At 42.5% G+C, this 20,437-nt stretch overlaps 1 protein-coding gene across 5 annotated transcripts; it reads right to left on the minus strand.

The window, feature by feature from the left end:
- Positions 1-127: 127 nt before the first annotated feature.
- BRD7 (bromodomain containing 7) lies at positions 128-17,798 on the minus strand. Of its 5 annotated transcripts, none has more exons than XM_081963266.1 (17): positions 17,642-17,798; positions 15,987-16,195; positions 14,717-14,846; positions 14,154-14,211; positions 12,841-12,985; positions 10,141-10,251; positions 8,862-9,043; positions 7,749-7,872; positions 6,265-6,340; positions 5,274-5,381; positions 4,451-4,583; positions 2,987-3,098; positions 2,434-2,490; positions 2,125-2,236; positions 1,896-2,039; positions 987-1,130; positions 128-319 (listed from the first exon to the last, which is right to left on the minus strand). In XM_081963266.1, the coding sequence occupies exons 1-17, from the start codon at positions 17,697-17,699 to the stop codon at positions 255-257; spliced, it is 1,968 nt and encodes a 655-aa protein (XP_081819392.1). In that variant the 5' UTR covers positions 17,700-17,798; the 3' UTR covers positions 128-254. The 5 variants fall into 5 exon arrangements, with proteins under 5 accessions (XP_081819392.1, XP_081819390.1, XP_081819389.1 ...); XM_081963264.1 differs by having other exon boundaries at positions 2,434-2,496; XM_081963263.1 differs by having other exon boundaries at positions 17,621-17,723.
- Positions 17,799-20,437: the final 2,639 nt, after the last annotated feature.

Consider the following 20,437-nt stretch of genomic DNA (forward strand, 5'->3'; position numbering starts at 1 on the left):
ATAACTGGCATACGGCTCTGGCCCCCTCTCTTTCAAACCACTATCACCTTCTTGGCTCCCACAAATCATGATCCAACCCCTGCATTCTATTTAAAGCGTACCTCTTACATCTGCAATTAGGACCAGCAGGGTTTCAATAATTTTATTAGAATTCAAATATTTTAACAGATAAAAGTATACAAACAGCTTCTGCATACAAGGGGGCAAATTCTACTCCTCTGCCACCAAAGAGGGAATGTTTTAATAAGAATGGTTCAAACAGCAACTGGCTCACATTCATTTGCGAGGAGAATGACGGGCTTGGGAGAGTCTTGGATATCTGGAGGGGGAAAAAATCCAAAAGTCACTGATGATCTTACTTGCTTGGTTTGCAAAGCCGGTCAAATTATTTTAGAATAGAATAGAATGACAGAGTTGAAAGGGACCCTGGAGGTCCTCTACTTCCTGCTTAGGCAGGAAACCCTACACCACTTCAGACAAATATCCAACATCTTTCTAAAAACTTCCAGTGTTGAAGCAAGTTGTTCCACTGATTAATTGTTAAACTAAGGAAATTTCTCCTTAGTTCTAAGTTGCTTCTCTCCTTGATTAGTTTCCACCCATTGCTTCCTGTCCTGCCCCCAGGTGCTTTGGAGAATAGCTTGACTCCCTCTTCTTTGCGGCAGCCCCTGAGATATAGGAAGACTGCTATCATGTCTCCCCTGGTCCTTCTTTTCATTAAACTAGACATACCCATTTCCTGCAATAACTGTGTTACTAACGTAACAGCTGCAATGATTTACTTAACAGCAGCAGCAAGGAAACGTGTAAAACGGGGCAAAGGTCACTTCACAAATGTTTCACACAGCAATGGAAACGTTGGGCTCAAGGTTGTAAGTCGAGGACTACCTGTATTCTAAAACACACGACTGTTTCCCAAGTAATCTCTATGTGCTACTTTGCAAGATACGGTTCCGAAGCAGAGACAGATTGCTGATCATACTCACCCTCTGTGAAATCCCCAAGGCTGACCGTTTTTTCTACAGCTGGGAGCGAAATCCCCATTGCTTTACGGATTCCGTACGTGCTGACAATGTCACCTGGAGCTACCTGTTGTGCCAGCTCTTTCAGGTTATTGGTCACCTTTTCCGCTGAAGAAAAGTACAGAAATGGATTGATGTAACGTTTTAGAAGGCTCTCTTCAACCACCACCACCTACGTTTTCCAACAAAGTGGACCACTCCCATTCAGAATGCATGTGAATGCTATTATTGATTACCGTATTTTTTGGGGAGTATAAGAGGTACAGGAGTGTAAGACGCATCAAGATTTTGAAGAGGTAAATTAAAAAAAAAACCAATGGTTTTGCGCTCTGCAGATCTCCCAAACTCTCTGCACACCTCATTTTTTTGTGAAAAACAGGGTGTGCAGAAAGTTTGAAAGGCCTGCGAAGTGCTCCTGGGGGCTGGGAGGGAAACAAGCAAAAAACGGTCCGTTTTTTGCCAAAAAAAGGGGGGCATGCAGAGCCTTTAGAGTGCTCCTGGGGACTGGGGGGGGGGGGCAAAAACAAGCAAAAAGAAAAGGACATGCATAGCATTTAGGAGGCTTGTAGAGTGCTACTGGGGGCTGTGGGGGCAAAAACGAGCAAAAAACAGCCAGTTTTCCACTCCTTTTTGCCCTCCCCAGGAGCACTTTGCAGGCCTCCCAAAGCCTCTGCACTTCCATTTTTGCAAAGGGGGCGAGGTTTCAGGAGGCCAAAAATGCTGTATTCAATGTATAAGACGCACCCAGATTTTCATCCTGGTTTTTTTTTTGGGGGGGGGGGGGGAAGGTGCGTGTTATACTCTGAAAAATACGGTATTTCAAAAAGTCATAAAGGCGAGCTACCAATAAATAAATATTCCTTAAATTCTTACCCAAATGCATTTCCTTGTAAGATGGGCCCAAGAGGCAAATCATATTCGGTGGCGGTTTTGTACTCAGGCGTTCGTTTTGAGCATCCTGAAGGTCACAGATTAATTTTGTGGTTTCGTCCAGCTTTCTCTGAAATACTTCTGCTTCTGGGAAATCGAAGACAAAGCGGTGAGGCACCATAGATCGAGCTGGATTTTTGCCACAAGGCCTTGCCAAGACACATTGACTCACCTTCAGAATTGAATTCCTCAGCAGGGACCCCCAAATTTGTCACCGCTCTGAGCGCTGTAAGCCTCTCTTTATTAAGGCCAGAGTCAACCTTGGCTGGATCTGTTTCTACTATCTAGAAATGCGAACAAAGATATGGTCTTAAAATCCAGGGTAAAAATAAACGTGTACATCATGCTTCGCCCATTATGATGTGCTATAAGACTAAACGGTAAAGGTTCCCCTCTTGCTCTTTAGTTGGCTCAATGTCTATGTCCCTGTTTAAAAACCCCACCAGTCCTAGAATGTCTACCACATTTATAACTATCTCACCTCTACGTCTTTCGTTGTATCCGTCTTTCCCCGTAAGCGTTCTGTTTCCTCCGTGGTCTGCAACTAGGAAAGAACCGGATAAAGTAATGAGAAATATAAATAAATAATAATTTAAAAAATTAAACGCCATTTAGTTGAATACTAGCTGATAATCCGGAGTTGTCCGGGGATTTATTTATAGGGGGAAAATGTCCGGACCACTGGACATTTTTCGCCTTACCAGAGGGAGCCCCCTGGTGCAGTACTGTGAAACTGTTACCATGGCAACTCCACTGCGCTTTATAGTAGAAGCCATTTTAAGGCAGTACAGTAGAAGACATTTGAAGACACAACAGGCTGAATCTTAACAGAACACCCCCCCCCCCCAAAAGGGTGTTAGGGGTGTCTTACCCCCCACAGTATTTGTTTCCAGAGAGTAAGTTAGTTCTAACTTTGATAACCGAGAAATGATAAGCAAGGAAAGATTTCAACTTCTCCCTGGACACGAATCTCCTTAACGCTACAATGTTTACGCTGCCGTTTATATGCATATTAACATGTGAAATGTTCTCACCGTCTCAAGTTGTCTGAGGGTGCGCGAATGCTCCCCTTGTGTCAAGACATCCAGCAAGCTATCAGTCATCAGACCAGGGTGATCGTGGGACTTTGCCAAAAACTCATGGATGCTAAAAGCAAGGAGCGCAATTATTTCACAATTAATTACAACTGGCCATTCCCATAACCTAGTTAAATTAACTTCCAGCCTACGAGGTAGCAATAATAATAATAATAATAATAATAATAATAATAATAATAATAATAATAATAATAATAATAATAATAATAATAATAATAATAATAATAATAATAATACCCTTGAATATCTCTTTTCATTGAGTCACCAAGTCATTGTTCTGGTGTTTAAAATTAACCAGGTTTTTTTTTTTAGCAGAGATCTTACCGGTGTATCCTGTTAATGCTAAATAAAAACATAGCCAAGAAAAATTAAAAACTCAAAGAACCAATGAACACAGCCTACAAGGCGTTCATTATTTGTCTTTACGCTAATATGAAATCATGAGCCGTGGTGGCGCAGTAGTTAGAATGCCGACCACCAGGAATTCGATCCCGACCGCCTCAGGGTTGACTCAGCCTTCTTTCCTTTTGAGGTCGGTAAAATGAGGACCCAGATTGTTGCGGGCAAGATGCTGACTTTGTAAACCACTTAGAGAAGGCTGTAAAGCACTGTGAAGTGATATATAAGTTCAAGTGCTATTGCTATTAAATAACAGAGAAATCTATAGATGAGTTACTTGAACCAACTATGACCTTCCAAGGAAGTGCTTGTGAAGAATCAGAACTAAGTAACTATAGTTGCATGGTACATTTAAAGGCATTTTCCTGATGCTTTCAAAAAATATTTCATGCATTTTGACCTAGTAAATCTGAGCACAAATTAACACGAAGAACAGAAAAATATGTGCAACTGGTGCAAAGTCTTGTATGCACCAAGACAAATTTCTTGTGTGTCCAATCACACTTGGCCAATAAAAAATTCTATTCTATTCTGTTCTGATCTGTATGGACTACCATAATTCCTGATATATTTCATCCACAGGGACTAGTGTCACGAAATAACTAGCAATGAAAAACTTTGCTGCAGCCTCAATAATTATGTTGCCCACTTTTTACCAATTAAATTGAAACGACAAACACCTAAATATTGCCCCTTCTTCCCAGTTTCATTTTAATACTTCGCGCTGTAACAGCAAGCTGGATTGTTTTAAAGATTTTCTCGTGGCACAGCTGTTAAACGCGCTATATAGTATTTCAGGGGGGGAAAAAACAACTACCAAGATAGAACATTTTGGTAGAAAATGAGGGATGAAGTGATTCTTGGTGTCAAGTGTCTAGTGCCTCTTCTTTTCTTAGAAAAAGGGAAAATCAGAGCATTTGATGGGGAAGTGTCTAAAAAAAGAAGCTTTCACTCTAGCAAAGTCGAATAACCAAGGGAAATCCTGCTTGCTGGAAGACGTACTTGAAAATTCCTGGATTGGAATCTTCTCCGTAAGTAGAGTAGATCAAATCGGAATCATCCTTGCTGATGTTTGCAAACGTAGAATCATACGCCGGAGCATACGAGCTAAAAGGTCCATAGTTCAAGTACATCACTAATGGGGAAGGAAGCAGGGATTAAGTATCTTGAAATGAAGCAGGAATCAAGTCCCTCACACATAAGGGTATCTTTTCTGAACTCTTGAGAGGGCCCTAAGGGAGTTTTTATTCATATCATGCTTCTTCAAAAGCACCATTAGTCATAGGAAGAGAGAGTCCAATATTATAAATTAAACTAGGAATGCTGAGAGTGTATTTTATTTAAATTCTGACCGTGGTAACGCTGTTTTGGGCTCTGATGCCAGTTCAACTACTGCCGTGATGGAACTTTTAGTGTAAAAGAGGCAGCATACTTTGGCTCTTAATTGAGAGATAAGACAGAAAAGAATATTTGTAGCTCAGAGTTGAAATGAGGAGTCCTTGGTGTTCCCTGAGTTATGTTGAAGATGTTTCATTACCCAACTTACTAACATGATCAGTACTAGAATGGAGGGGGGCGGGTTGCTCTGTTTATACACAAACCCCACACTCCCTTCTAACACTGATGATGTTACCTAGTTGGGTAATGAAATGCCTGCAAGAAAACAACCAAGCTCAGAGAGCACCGAGGAGCCCACTGATAACACGAAGAATCCAGTGAGGAAAAGCGATACTTTTTCCAGAAAGGACTGGCGCTGGGTTCATTTAACCAAATGCATTCTTTATGGGAAATTGGGTTGCTTTAACAGAGGCATTGTAGCCATTACCTGGAGTTACTTTGTTCCTTTTGTCTTCCTTAAACCCTTGTAAAGTATTGACACCTGACTGAAGTCTTCCAGCCGTGGCTCCTAGCCTCACAGAGTTGTAACCCATCTCTAAAATCCAAAAGTAAAACAGGAGAACAAGGATCCGGGAGGTGATTTAAAATTATTTACATAAAGTAGAAGCAAATCCTCCAGAGTAATTGCTCTGTGTGCACAGCACATTTTAAGATTTTCCTTACGACAATAAATTATGAAAAAATAATTCCTTAGGAACACTTTTGCCTCTGACTTGAACATTATAGCAAGTGTGTGTCAAAGAGGACATTTACCACCCTCCTGGGATTGATGGAGGATAGATGATAGATGGAAGATGGAAGATGGAAGGAGGAGAAGAATTAGAATTAGAAGAGGAGGAGGCGGTGGAAGAAGAAGAAGAAGAAGAAGAAGAAGAAGAAGAAGAAGAAGAAGAAGAAGAAGAAGAAGAAGGAGAAGAAGAAGAAGAAAACTGTAGATGTAAGAAAATAGAGACAAGCATAGAATCACTACGAAGCTTAGAACGAAGGAACAGGAGTTTAAATGTTGTATAATGAGAGCTTTTTTGTGATCTGTATTAGATGAAGGAAAAATCCCCACTAAAAGGGTGTTGTAACACATTCAGATTAAGTAATGGAGATAGTTAAGTGTTCCCGTGTAATTCAATTGAAAAGTTGGCCTTTGGAATGGAAGCATGTCCAAATTTACATTTTAGCAAGGGGGTTTCCTAAAACCCTCCTCCCATAGGTCAGCTCACTGTTTTTCCAATCGAAGCAGTTCACTTTTTTCTCCAATCAAATGCTACTCATTTGAAAGACAAACTGAATGAGGAATATTTAACATCAAAGATGGGGTATCTGTTCCTCGGGCTTTCTAAGACAGCAGCCGGCTTTGTCCTCAGCCAGAATCCTTTTTCATTTGTAAACGCCCCCCCAAGGAGGAATATTAAAATTGCTCTTACCTCCTGCCATATTTTCGGCTGGAGTAAGAAGTCCCAAGGTGGTTGTGCCATCAGGTTTTCTTCTCTCAAACTCACACTGAAAAAGAACAAAGTATTGTAGCGAGTCAAGAGATTAAAAGAAGGATTAAAAGTGTACAAGAAGGAGCCGTTTTTTTTAAAGCTAGCGGCCAACTTGTAACCCACGTAGCATCAGACAAAGATTCGGATTAATGTCGGGGTTCCAAGTAACACCCCCAATGAAAGATGACTCCAGGGCTTGAGTTTCCTCAAAGTTCCACTTTATTAGAGATGTCATATTGGCACATTTGGGAGAAGCCAAATCTGAAAGGCTCCAGGTTTTCCCCACCCAAATGAAAGTCCAAGCCCCTGCCCAGCACCCACATGTCCATCCCATGGTCCAACCAGGCACCGTCCAAAACTGGAGATGCCTCCCAGTCACACCATCACAGCTGCAGGGCAAGGTGTCCTTAAAGCTCTGAGAAAGGAATGTTATTTAGACTATATATCTCCCATACTCCACGTCATCCCCACTCCCATTTTCCCACAGTAGAAAATTGATGGCCCAAATGTAAAAGATGGCTTCTAGGAGTACAAGAAGGAGCCTTTTTACCAAGTTAAAAAAAAACAACCTAAGTAGTGTATTTTTGGAGTATAAGACGTACCTTTTTCCTCCCCTAAAAGAGGGTGAAAATGTGGGTGTGTCTTATACACTGAATGTGGCCCCACACACCCACTGGCCCCAAACCTTTGGCCTCTGCCTCCAAGCAATTTACTTCTTTGCAGCAAATGGAGGGGGGGGGGTGCTGGCTTACGGAGGCTTCAATAAGATATAGCAATCCCTGCAGCCTGTAACAGCTGATGATTGGGAGAAATTGAAAGTGAAACTTGCTGTTTGCTCCACTGGCAAATTGCTGGGAGGCAGGTTTTTTTTCCCTTGTGCTAATCAGGCTGTTTGCTGCAAGGAGGTAAGTCAACAACTATAAATGCCTTTAGAATGTTCAAATTTAATATTAGACTTATTTTTTAAAGACTGCTTTATTATTGTTCTAGACAACTTAACAAAATGAAGAAGCTTTTTAAAATAAATGCTTGATCTGAAGAGGCCCAGTGCTATTGTCTTAAAAAGTCCTATTCTTTTAAATAGCAGAGAATAACTATACTTCCAGAAAGCACATCAATTTTAACAGCATCTGTACAAGTATAGTCTGAAATGGAACACTACAAACGTTGTATATTGCCTGTACTGTTTGTTGCAAGGAGGAAAATTGCTGGGAGGCAGATATTTTGCCCTTGTTTTCCTCTCCCAAATCTAGGTGTGTCTTATACTTTGGAGCGTGTTATACTCTGAAAAATATGGTAACTGTTTTGCTAAGTGTTTCAATTACTGGAGATTTGGAGGGATGCTAACATTTAAAGCATTATGTTGAGATTCAGAGAGTGGAAACTGAAGTTTTCTAAGCGTTTGGTAACGTTCGTCAGCTTACCTGAGTGTTAACAGAACGTTTGGTCAACTTTCCTCCTGAATCTTTAATTATACATTCAATCAGTTCTTGTTCCTTCTCTAAATTACTGTTCCTAATTTTTTCTTCCAGTAGTTCTTTTTCTTTTCTGGGAGAAAAAAAATGTCATTAAAACACATATTAAAAAAAAACCCCAATATACATTATTTTGATTCCTTTTAGAACATAAAGATTTTAAAACCGGTGTGGTAAGAAAAATGCACAGTCCTTTGGACTTTGAATATTAGAAATGGTAAATGCTAATAATTGGTAACAGCAGCTAGTAATTGTCATGGTCTTCATCAGGTTTGGGGGGTTTGTTTGGGTTTTTTTTGCACTAAGTGCTTCCCGGTCGAAAGGATTGGCCTGTGATATCACTGTTGCCTGGAGGAATGTCCTTTCATGTCTCCGGCAGGAGCTGGAGCGAAGGATGGGAGCTCACCCCACCCCGTGGTAGCACCTGGGTTTTGAACGCCAGCTTGTTGCTTGTCAAGCCAGTGTCCTAATCACACAAGCCATTGTGCTCCTCTTCATCAGTTAAGAGTGAAACCGACATTTAGTCAATGAGGTGGATGTGTAGCAGGAATTGGCTTCATTACACAAGCTTGTCATTGCCTCTGGATTTGCTAACCTAATTAGAAAAAGAGTTTGAATATTTTTAAACAATACTGCCTTATTCCTGGGAGCGGTGCAGTGGCCTAGAGGTGGAGCTCTCGCCTCACAATCAGGAGGCTGTGAGTTCAGCCCTAGGTAGAGGCAGATGAGCATGATGAGAATACACATCCGCTGAACAAAAGTCCGCACTGGCGATAGGGAAGGGCATCTGGCCAGTAAACACTCTGCTAGCTCCATTCATTGCCTAACTCCACCCCGCAAGGGATTATGGGGTCATTAATAGAAGAAGATGATTGCTTTCTTCGGGGGACTGGCCAAGTTTATCCAGCAGGTTTTGTGTCCAAGGCAGGACTAGAACTCACTATCTTCTGCTTTCTAGCCGGGCACCTTAACCACAACACCAAACTGTCTTCACAGTTTCCAACTCCTGATTCTACTGAAATCGGGGGTGGGGGGAATCAGCTTCTGGGGAAATATAATCACTTTTTGAAATCTTTGCTGGGACTTTTAAAGGCTCTGAGGTCTATGTCTGTGGGGTCTCCATCTTTTCCGAGACCATCGTCCTCTTCTCCCCCAGACTGCAAGCCGCTTTTGTCCGCCTGTTTCCTGCTTTTCTGAAGATCTGCCATGAAGTCAATGCTTTGCTTCAAACTCTGAATTCGTTCCTAAGAAAACAAAACACGGAATGTAAATTCGCCATTTTATTCCTACCAGCTGAAAAATCAATGCAACTTAATGAATTAGGTGCCTAATTTCCCAGCCCTTAAAAAGGACGTATTCGACTAGAGACGTTTTAGAAGAGTCCATAATGGTTTAATTTTTTTTCTTCAAATAGATGATCCCAAGAATTAAATACTGTAAAGCAGTATTTCTCAACTTTGGTAACTTTTAAGATGCGTGGACTTCAACTCTCAGAATTCCCCAGGAAGCATGGCTCGCTAGAGAATTCTGGGTGTTGAAGTCCGCATATCTTAAAAGTTCCCAAGGTTGGGAAACACTTCTGTCAAGCATGTTTTGCAACACAATTCAAATGAGTTTACTCCAATGTCCTATTTATGTCAACGAGGCTGTTGTGGACCGCCAGCGGCCAGTGGAGCTGACAAGCAGATTCAGACAGTGAGGAGATTGGGGAGGAACATGGGACAGTCATGGAGTCTGGTGAAGGCTTTGACGAGTCTGGGCTGGAGGCAGAGATGGGACCAGGGCCGTCTGACAGTTATCAGTTGCCTTCGGAGTCGAATATCAGTGGGGCAGAAGAACAGCTGGAGCCTGTTCCCAGTGTGCGCATGTGCAGAGTTGCCAGACGAAGGAAACAGCTAAAGAACAGGAATCGACTTGGGAGTAAGGCCACAGGTAGATGGTGAATGCTACCCCCCCCCAATATGGAATAAAAGAGTGAAAGGGGAGGGGTGTTTGCAGGAGACAGTTAGTTCATTCCTGCATTCTTGCCAAGTATTGCGGCTTCTGGAAGATATCGGCCTGGTCACTCTCCAAGCTTGATAAAGGTCCTTAATTGTGAACTATCTTGAAAGACGATGGGAGGGGAAAAACTTTGCTGGAGAGGAATTCACTGTAAATTAAATAGGGACGAGACTGACATTTTGAAAGCATAGCTAGGACTATAATGAATCTTGAAGATTCCAACTTCCAACTAAGATCCCAACTAATGTGAAGTCCAACCCTTCACATTATAAAGAATCCGTAGTCCAAATAGCAATAAATATCACTCTTCCAAAACTCTGTTCTTCCCTCTGTCAATTACCTGACTGAGTATTTTCATTCCGGAATGTAGGAGCTTTTTCGCAGCCTTGTAATAAATAGTCTCTGGTTTATTATAGACCATGGCATTTGTACACATCAGTCTGAAATTGTCCTGTATAAATAGGAAAATTAAGGCACGTGAATGCAGAATTCTGGGATTGTTGCCTACAAGATGCACTTCAAGCTATGGAATCAGAATTGCTTACAGAAGGAAACCACTTTTTAGACACATTTACAAATAGTCCTTGACTTACAACCATTCGTTTAGCAACCAAAGTTACAACGGCGTTGAAAAAAGTGACATAACTGTTTTTCACACTTATACAATACAATAGCAGAGTTGGAAGGGACCTTGGAGGTCTTCTAGTCCAACCCCCTGCCTAGGCAGGAAACCCTATACCGTTTCAGACAAATGGCTATCCAACATCTTCTTAAAGACTTCCAGTGTTGGGGCATTCACAACTTCTGGAGGCAACTTCTGTTCCACTGATTAATTGTTCTAACTGTCAGGAAGTTTCTCCTCAGTTCTAAGTTGCTTCTCTCCTTGATTAGTTTCCACCCACTGCTTCTTGTCCTGCCCTCAGGTGCTTTGGAGAATAGCTTGACTCCCTCTTCTTTGTGGCAACCTCTGAGATATTGGAACAATGCTATCATGTCCCCCCTAGTCCTTCTTTCTCTTAAGCTAAACATACCCAGTTCCTGCAACCGTTCTTCATATGTTTTAACCTCCAGTCCCCTCATCATCTTTGTTGCTCTTCTCTGCCCTCTTTCTAGAGTCTCCGCATCTTTTCTACATCGTGGCGACCAAAACTGAATTCATTATTCCTAGTGTGGCCTCACCAAGGCCTTATAAAGTGGCATTAACCCTTCACGGGATCTTGATTCTTACGACCATTGTAGCATCACGTGACCGCAGGCACCCTTGGCAACTGACTCATATTTATGACGGCTGCCTTGTCCCAGGGTCACGTGATCCCCTTTTGCCAAGCAAAGTCAATGGGGAAGCCAGGTTCACTTAACAACCGTGTTCCTAGCGAAACAACTGCCACGCTTCACTTAACAACTGTGGCCAGGAAGGTGACAAAACGGGGCGACATTCGCTTAACAACAGTCTCAGTTAGGCAAACTTAGAACGACCGTCTAACTTAAGACTCAACACAGTTCATTGTGGCTTCCATTGTGGTTGTTGTGTGCCAAGTGATGGCAAAAACATGATCACACAGTGACTAAATCCACCGTCTATAGGTGTGACCCCTTTGGAAATTTCCTTCCTTCTCATGGTCCAACTCGGACACGGTCTGCTACTTTTGACAACCCAATGGGCAAAGAGCTGAACGAAAACCAGCAGTAGGTGGACGATCTTGGCTTTTAGGCTGCCGTCCCTCTCGCGCTCCTTTCGGTTTCGACTCCTTGTCACCGCAGGCAAGGAAACGCGTAAAAAAAAAAAAAGAGAGGAGGATTTATCCCGAAGATGTTCTAAGGATGCTCCCTCCATGCTGCTTTCAAGCTGGAAGGACAGGCCGAACCTGTAAGTGGGATTTCAGACCCTTCTCTTTCGACATCAGCTCGCACAATGTTGGGCGAGCAGCTGATGAGTTTACTGGATGACAGATGGCGTGTGAGGCTAGAAGTGCTGGTGACAGAGCTCTGATTTTTACACTTTGCTATTAATGCACCGATAAAGGCGCCGTTCGTCACAGACAGTTCTCCCCAGAGATCAGAGAGTTGTTTTGTCAGGTTGGGATGCATTAATGCACCACCACAACTGCCTTGCATTTCTCTTTAATGTGTACAAAGAGAAGGGTTGTGGGGAGACAAGAATTTTAACCAGCAGTGCTCAGAAAGAGGAATAAGGCAAGGGTAACATATAATATGGGTTTGCTGTTTGTTCCAATAAAGCATTTATTGTAAAAGTGATAATGGCAATGCAAAGGGGGAAAAAAGACATTTAGTTCTGATTATGTGCAAACATTTCTCAATCTTTCTCCTTTTAAGAAAAAGACGAAACTCAAATATTTTTTTTTCCTCTTCCTGTTATTCTGGTTGAATAAGTTCCGTTTGAATTTCAACTGCTTGATCCTTTAATATATTGCAGAAGAGTGACTGGGGACAGTCAATGAACTTTCGCGATTATTATATAATTATTGTTGATCTATTATTCTGACAAGCATACATCTCCTTAAGAACCTGTCTCCTTAACCTTAGCCACCTTGTTTTTACACTGTCTCAAGCTCTAATACAAGTTACGTTCTTGGCTTACAACCACAATTGGAACACAAAATTTCTGTTGCTTAAGTGAGACAATTGCGAAGTGAGTTTTGATCCATTTTAGGACCTTTCTTGCCACCGTTGTTAGGTGAATCACTGCAGTTGTTAAGTTAGTAACCACAGTTCCTAAGTGAAGCTGGCATTCCAGAATTCACAGAATTTGGCTTTGCTTGTCTATCTGTCTATCTGAAATTTCCTGACAGTTAGAACAATTAATCAGTGGAACAGCTTGCCTCCAGAAGTTGCAAATGCTCCAACACTGGAAGTCTTTAAGAAGATGTTGGATAGCCATTTGTCTGAAACGGTATAGGGTTTCCTGCCTAGGCAGGGGGTTGGACTAGAAGGCCTCCAAAATCCCTTCCAACTCTGCTATTGTATTAAGTGTTGACATTTAATCCCCTCCCTGCAGTTAGGATATATAAATTATAAGCACCTTTAGCTCTTCTATGGATTGGTAACCATTATGCTTTATCTTCTCTTTCATAGTACTAAAATCCATTGGGCGTTTAATGATCATGGAGTAACCAGGAGCGATGAAGTCCGTCACAGGGAATGAAAAGAAAGCGTTCGGATCCTTTCTGTTAAGAAATGAAAAGAACAGCGTTTCATGTTCCGTTTCTATAGCAAAGAACAGAGTTTACTATTAAAAAGAAGACAGGACTCCAGCTTAAAAGAAAGTAGAAAACTAAGATGAAACTAGAAGCAGATCTGGCCTTGTGCCAACTCCTTTTTATTTTTTAAAAAGTTTTTTTTAATGTAGAAACCCCTCTCTCCCCATCCCACTTTTTATACTGAGATTATATGACTAAAATGTGGTTGAGATTTCCAAATTAAACTATAGAGGATTTTGATATCTCTCCCATCAAATATAATGATGTATTTTGATATCAAGAGCTTTGGGTTCAAGGCCATAACGCAAAATATTTTCCTTTCTTTTAAATGTGATCTGTTCTGCAAAACGGAGAGTACTATAAAGGCCATCTATAATAATAATAATAATAATGATAATAATAATAATAATAATAATAATAATAATAATAATAATAATAATAATAATAATAATAATAATAATAATAATAATAAAATTATCTCTAATACTTTATAATAGCTGGACTTAAATAGCTAAATCTATAATAAGAAGATTATAATCGCTGGATTATTTCGGAGTATGCAATTTATAAATGCAGCACAATTACGAGTCAAAGCACTGCAGTAATCCTTTGGGGTTTTTTTAAAGAGAAAAAGCAAATATTAAATTCAGTGTTATAAGAATTATGCCTCAAGTATGCGACTTTGAACAGGGATGTGATGGCTCAGTGGCTAAAGCACTGAGTTTGTTGATCAGAAAGGTCGGCAGTTCGGTGGTTCGAATCCCCAGCACCGCGTAACAGAGTGAGCTCCCGTTACTTGTCCCAGCTTCTGCCAACCTAGCAGTTCGAAAGCACGTAAAAATGCAAGTAGAAAAATAGGAACCACCTTTGATGGGAAGGTAAGTGTTCCATGCGCCTTGAGTGTTTAGTCATGCAGGCCACACAACCACGGAGACGTCTTCGGACAGTGCTGGCTCTTCGGCTTTGAAACGGAGATGAACACCGCCCCCTAGAGTCAGGAACAACTAGCACATATGTGCGAGGGGAACCTTTACCTTATGTGACTTTGATTTAGCTTTGACCACTGATATTATTGAGGCATTAATGTCTTTACTAATTCTTATAAGCAACAGCACAAAACACAGCGACAGCTCACCTCTGCAGTTGTCTTACAAGCTGGTTCAATGCTTCTTGAAGAGGTGTTTGCTCCACTTCTAGGATTAAAAAAAGAGGAAAGGGAAACAAAACAGAAAAGAACTCTCTATATTTCGATGGAAACAAAGTATTAAATCGTGACATAACAAAGGAATAAAAAGTGAGACAAAAAGGGACACTCGAGATACTTTTAAAAAGTCTGTTTATCCTTCATCATTTTAACAAAGTTTCCTCATCGGTGAAGATATTCTGAGTTTCATCTTTCCACAATGCTATGCAAACAGTCTGGGTCTTCCTCCAGGAGAATAACATCCATTTAATTTTTGAGGAATTTGCCAAGGGGTTTTAGGCAGAAAAAAAAGATGACACAGAAACATCTTTGGAGAAAACGACAAAGTGTAGTTGGTGCAAATGCTTATTTAGGATTTAGCATGTTAGCAATTTTTGCATCAGTAGTTATGGTTTAGTACCATTATTTTATGAATTTTTTTTTTTTACTACAAAAACGGGTGGGGTGGGGGAAACCTGCATAGCAATTTGAAAGAAAAATAGCATTTCCTTTACCTTCTTGTTTTGCCAAACTGCTTGCTAGCGACTTTACAAGCGGCACTTCCAATCTTAAAGGAGACTGGCATTTGAGTTCTCTTTCTCCTTCGCTTTCACCAGCATCTCGATCTCGCTTCTTTTTATCTTCCTGAGGAAGCAATAGAAAATGCTGGTGAAACATCAACGTAACCGGTTGCAAAATATTAAGGGCAACTTCTTTGTGAGCAAGGCTTAAATCAAAATTATTCTGCAATGTAGAACCTGATGCAGATTTTAATTATATCATCTAAATGCTCAAGAATCAATGCTTAGCCCTCAGCTACATCACTAGCATAAATCAATGTAGTTGCATTGACTGGCATAAATCAACGTAGTTGCATTAATTGGGCATAACTCAACATAGTTGCATTAATTGGCATAAATCAACACCGTTGATTTAATTAGGATATTCATTAACATTAAAAGCATGTCTGTTCACAGGAATGCAGGAGGCTGAGTCGTATCAGGTTAGATAATCTGCTCGTGGAAATTCTTTCTAATAAGTACATTTATGCTGCTTCCTATATAAAAAGTCTTCCAGTATCTGGAAAATGGAGAGTTTGCAGATACGGAATCTCAAACCAGCATGAGTAACAAGGCTAAACATGATGGGAGAACTGCACCGAATCTATTTTCCCCCTAGTTTAAATTTAACCAATATTTGAAAGGGAGACTTTTTACATTTTCAAACTTGTTCTGGATTATTTTCATGCCCCACTTAATAATCTCAACAATCTGCCATAAATAAACATTAAAAAAACATTTTAATAACACTTAGTATTTAGGATTTAGACTTATATACCGCTTTACAGCCCTCTCTAAGCAATTTATAGAGTCAGCCTATTGCCCCAACAATCTTGGGTCCTCATTTTACCCTTGGAAGGATGGAAGGCTGAGTCAATCTTGAGCTGGCCAGGATTGAACTCCTGGCTATTGGCAGAACCTGCCATGCTGCATTCGAACTATTGTATCATCAAGGAAGGAAGGAAGGGAGGATGGATGGAATAGCAATAGCACTTATTATCTATTGCTTCACAGCCCTCTCTAAGCGGTTTACAGAGTCAGCCTATTGCCCCCAACAGTCTGGGTCCTCCTTTTACCCACTTCGCAAGGATGGAAGGCTGAGTCAATCTTGAGCCAATGAGAACTGAACTGCTGACAGTCGGCAGAGTTAGCTTGCAATACTTCGTTCTAACCACTGCGCCACCCCAGCTCTTAAAGTAAACCCAGTAACTATTCTAATAATTACCTTTACTTTTCTCTTCCTTTTTTCCTTTTCCTCCCCGGGGGCTTGTTTTTCCATTTTTTTCCTTTTCTTTCTTTTCTTGTCTTTGTGTTTTTCATATTCACTTTTGTCTTCATACAGGGATGAATCATGCACCGAGCTCTGAGTAGATAGTTCTGCGACTTCATTTCCTCCCACTTTTAAGACAAGTTTTAGTGGTTTTTCTACATATTCTTGAAGAAACATGGAAAGGAGAATTCCCGGTTAAACTTTCTAAATATTAGCAATGTAACGCCTAACCAATTCAATTGTGAATTAAAAAAAAAAAGATTAATATTACAGGCAGTTCTTGACTTATGACCATTCAGTTAGTGACAGCTTGAAGTTACAACAGCACTGAAAAAAGTGACTTATGACCATTTTTCATACTTACGACTGTTGCAGCATGGGATCAAAATTCTAATGCTTGGCAACTGGCTCATATTTGTAAAGGGTCATGCCATCCCTTTTTGCGACCTTCGTACAAGCAAAGTCAATGGGGAAGCCAGATTCACTTAACAACCAGGTTACTAACTTAATGACTGCAGTGATTCAGTTAACAACTGTGGCAAGGAAGGTTGTAAAACACGGCAAAATTCACTTAACAAATGTCTTGCTTAGCATCAAAAATGTTGGGCTCAATTGTCGTAAATCAAAAACTAACCATAGTTCTGATACTTAAAGATAGAATTATTAGCAGATTAAGACCTCATAAAACGATCACAGAGGTGTTTAAAATGTTTCAAGTGACTACAGGAAATTAGCAGTAATTTGGCCACACACACTTAAGTTAACAAGGACATGCATAGATACCTATGGAGATACAAAGACCTGAAACAATGTGCATCTATATTTTGTTAGAAATGTCATTCTTCCGACTGGGACTGCTGGGAACTGTAGTCAAGCCACAATTGCAGAACTGCACTTTCTTGTCACATGGGTTTCTGGGAGCTGCAGTTCATCTCTTGTAGTGGATTCTGGGAATTGCAGTTCCTTCTCAAAGGTGGGAGCTGCAGTTCCTTCTCACAGGGGATTTTGGGAGCTGTAGTTCACCCCAGTAGAGGATTTTAGGAGTTGTGGTTTCCCCTGGTAGGGGATTCTCTGAGTTGCTGATTTCCCTCTGGCAGGGGATTCTAGGAGCTGCAGTTCCTTCTCACAGGGGATTTTGGGAGCTGTAGTTCACCGCAGTAGGGGATTTGGGGAGTTGTAGTTTCCCCTGGTAGGGGATTCTGGGAGTTGCTGATTTCCCTCTGGCAGGGGATTCTGGGAACTGCAGTTCCTTCTCACGGGGGATTTTGGGAGCTGTAGTTCACCCCCCCCCCAGTAGGGGATTCTGGGAGTTGATGATCCCCACTCCCTCCCTCCCTCCCATCAGGAGATCATGGGGGTTGCTGATTTCCTCTCGCAGGGGATTCTGGGAACTGCAGTCTCTTCCGACAGAAGATTTTGGGGTCTGCAGATCCCCTCCTCCCTCCCAGCAGGGGATTATGGGAGCCCCGGTTTCCTCCCGAAGGCTGAGACATCGAGACCCTGCTCCTCCCTCCCCTCCCCTCCCCTCCCCCAGGAAGGCAGCGGGCATTAGGAGGCGCCCCCGGCCCACCTCTCTCTTTTCTGCCCACCTCCACCCGAGGCACCGGTACCTTCATACGGGTATTTCTCCCCTTTGTGCCTCTTGTGCTTCTTGCCCATGGCCCGCATCGGGCGGCGGTGACGTCACACTCGCGCCGCCCGGCTCTCGCGAGAGCAGCGAAGGGGCGGGGCCAGGAGCGGAGGACGACGGGGAGACGCTCGCGAGGGGGAGCTGCCGCGTTCCTCTCTCTCTCTCTCTCTCTCTCTCTCTCTCTCTCTCTCCCCTCGGCCCACGCCGAAGCCCCCCCCCGCAATAGGCGGGCGTCCGAGCGGTCTGAGGAAGCCGCGGGCTTCGAGGTGGCAGCAGAGAGACGCCGGGCGGGGCCCCTTTTGGCGCCTCCTGGCCTCTGTGGGAGATTTTGCAGCCGCGAGGCAATATAGGAAAGGTCAAAAAAACAAACAAAACCCCAGTGTGGGAATTCGTGTCACTCTACCCTTCTAGCTCTGCGGACCCACAGGGGAGGGAGGGGGAGGCGAGCGGCCAAAGCCTGCGAAAGAGGCAGCGCCCTCTAGTGTTGCCCGCTGTCATTGCGGCACATTCGTTGCTTCTGCTGCCCTCGTGTGGTGCTCTGGGTTTCTGCCGCAGGAGCAAGCCGCTTTCCTGCCCTATCCTGGAAAGTTGGGATAGAAGAGTCAGCCTTAATTTGTGGGGCTCCTTGGTGCTCTCTGAGCTTTGGTAGCTTCCTTGCAGACGTTTCATTACCTGAGCTTGGGAACAACATCAGTGCTTGAACCCTACTCCCTCCTCAGACTGATGACGATGGCAATGAAACGTCTGCAAGAAAACATCCAAGTCAGAGAGCACCAAGGACCCCAGAGTTGTTGTTGTTGTTGTTGTTGTTGTTGTCCTCCTCCCTCCTCTTCCTCCTCTTCTCCTTTTCTTCCTCTCCTTCCTCCTCCCTCTTCCTCCTCCTCTTCTTCTCTTCCTCCTCCTCTTCTTCATCTCCTCCTCTTCTTCATCTCCTCCTCTTCTTCTCCTCCTCCTCTCCGCCTCCCCCTCCTCTTCTCCTCCTCTCCTCTTTCTCCTTCCTCTTCCTCCTCCTCCCTCTTCTTCCTCTTCTTCTCCTTTCCTTTCTCTCCTTCTTCCTCTCCTTCTTCCTCCTCTTCCTCCTCCTCTTCTTCATCTCCTCTTCCTCTCCTCCTCCTCATTCTCCCTCCTCCTCCTCCTCCCTCTTCTTCTTCCTCCTCTTCCTTTTCTTCCTCCTCTTCCTTTTCTTCCTCTCCTTCCTCCTCCTCTCCATAAACCGCATTCCCTTCTAACACCGATGGTATTACCTACTTGGGTAACGAAGCATCTGCAGGAAAACCACCAAGCTCAGACAGCACCGAGAACCCCTCATTTCAATCCCAAGCCGCAAATATTCTTTCTTCCGCCTCGATTTCTTTGGATTTCTATTTCCCATCCCAGGATTTGAGGGATGCGACCACAATTGAGCCCAAAATGTTGCTAAGTGACCATTTTGTTAAGTGAGTTTTGCTCCATTTTATGACCACATTTGTTCAGCCAACCACTGCAGTTCTTAAATTAAGATGGTTGTTAAGGGAATCTGGCTTCTTCATTGACTTCATTGGGTGGTTGCAAAAGGGGGAATCACATGATTGGGGGACACTGCTGGTGGTCACAAATGTGAGTCAAGTGTCAAGCACCTGAATGCAAATCACGTGACTATGGGAATATGGCAGCGGTCAGAAATGGGAAAAATGGTCACTTTTTTCAGTGCCTTTGTAACTTCGAGCGGTCACTAAATGAACTGTTGTAAATCGAGGATTACCAGTTTAACACTGTCCAAATATTTGCTTCAAGGACATCTGCTTGGCTCCCTGCATTATCTTAAGTTTGGTTCAACCTGCTGAAAGTGTTTCTCTATTCCTGCCTCCTTTGCAAAATTTTGTTCCCATTGATCTTCTCAAGGAATAGAATGGAATGGAATGGGAATGGGAATAGGAATAGAATATAGAATAGAATAGAATTCTTTATTGGCCAAATGTGATTGGACACCTAAGGAATTTGTCTTTGGTGCAGATGCTCTCAGGGTACATAAAGGAAAATAAAATAGAATACATTCATCAAGAATCATAAGAGACAAATTTCACTCTGACCATTTCCTCTACACAACTTCCAGTCCAATAGGCATAGTCAGTAGCGTGACCTGCTGTTATTAATTGCGAAGTCATGTCCAACCCATTGCAACCCCCATGGACAACGTTCCTCCAGGCCTTCCTGTCCTCTACCATCCTCTGGAGTTCATTTAAGCTCACACCAACTGCTTTGGTGATTCCATCCAGCCACCTCATTCTCTGTCGTTCCCTTCTTCTTTTGCCCTCCATCTTTCCCAGCATGAGGCTCTTCTCCAGTGAGTCCTTCCTTCCCATTAGGTGCCCAAAGTATTTGAGTTTCCTCTTCAGGATCTGGCCTTCTAAAGAGCAGTCAGGGTTGATCTCCTCTAGGACTGACCGGTTGGGTCACCTTGCAGTCCAAGGGGCTCACAGAAGTCTTCTCCAGCACCAGAGTTCAAAGGCCTCCATTCTTTGGTGCTCAGCCTTCCTTATGGTCAAACTTTCACAACCATCCATTGCAACTGGGAAAACCATAGCCTTGACTATACACACCTTTGTTGGCAGGGTGATATCTCTGCTTTTTAGTATGCTGTCTAGATTTGACAACTCCCCAAATTCCCAGCTAGCCAGTGGATTGGGGAATTCTGGGAATTTGCACATGAGGGTAGACAATCTTATGTCTTCTGGATGTTTTTTTATAAAGAGACCTGGTTAGTTAAAAGTGTGTTTTTAATTGTGCACAGTCCAGT

The sequence above is a fragment of the Natrix helvetica genome (genome assembly GCF_964273705.1).
Source record: "Natrix helvetica genome assembly, chromosome: 10".
Classification (NCBI taxonomy): Eukaryota; Metazoa; Chordata; class Lepidosauria; order Squamata; family Natricidae; genus Natrix; species Natrix helvetica.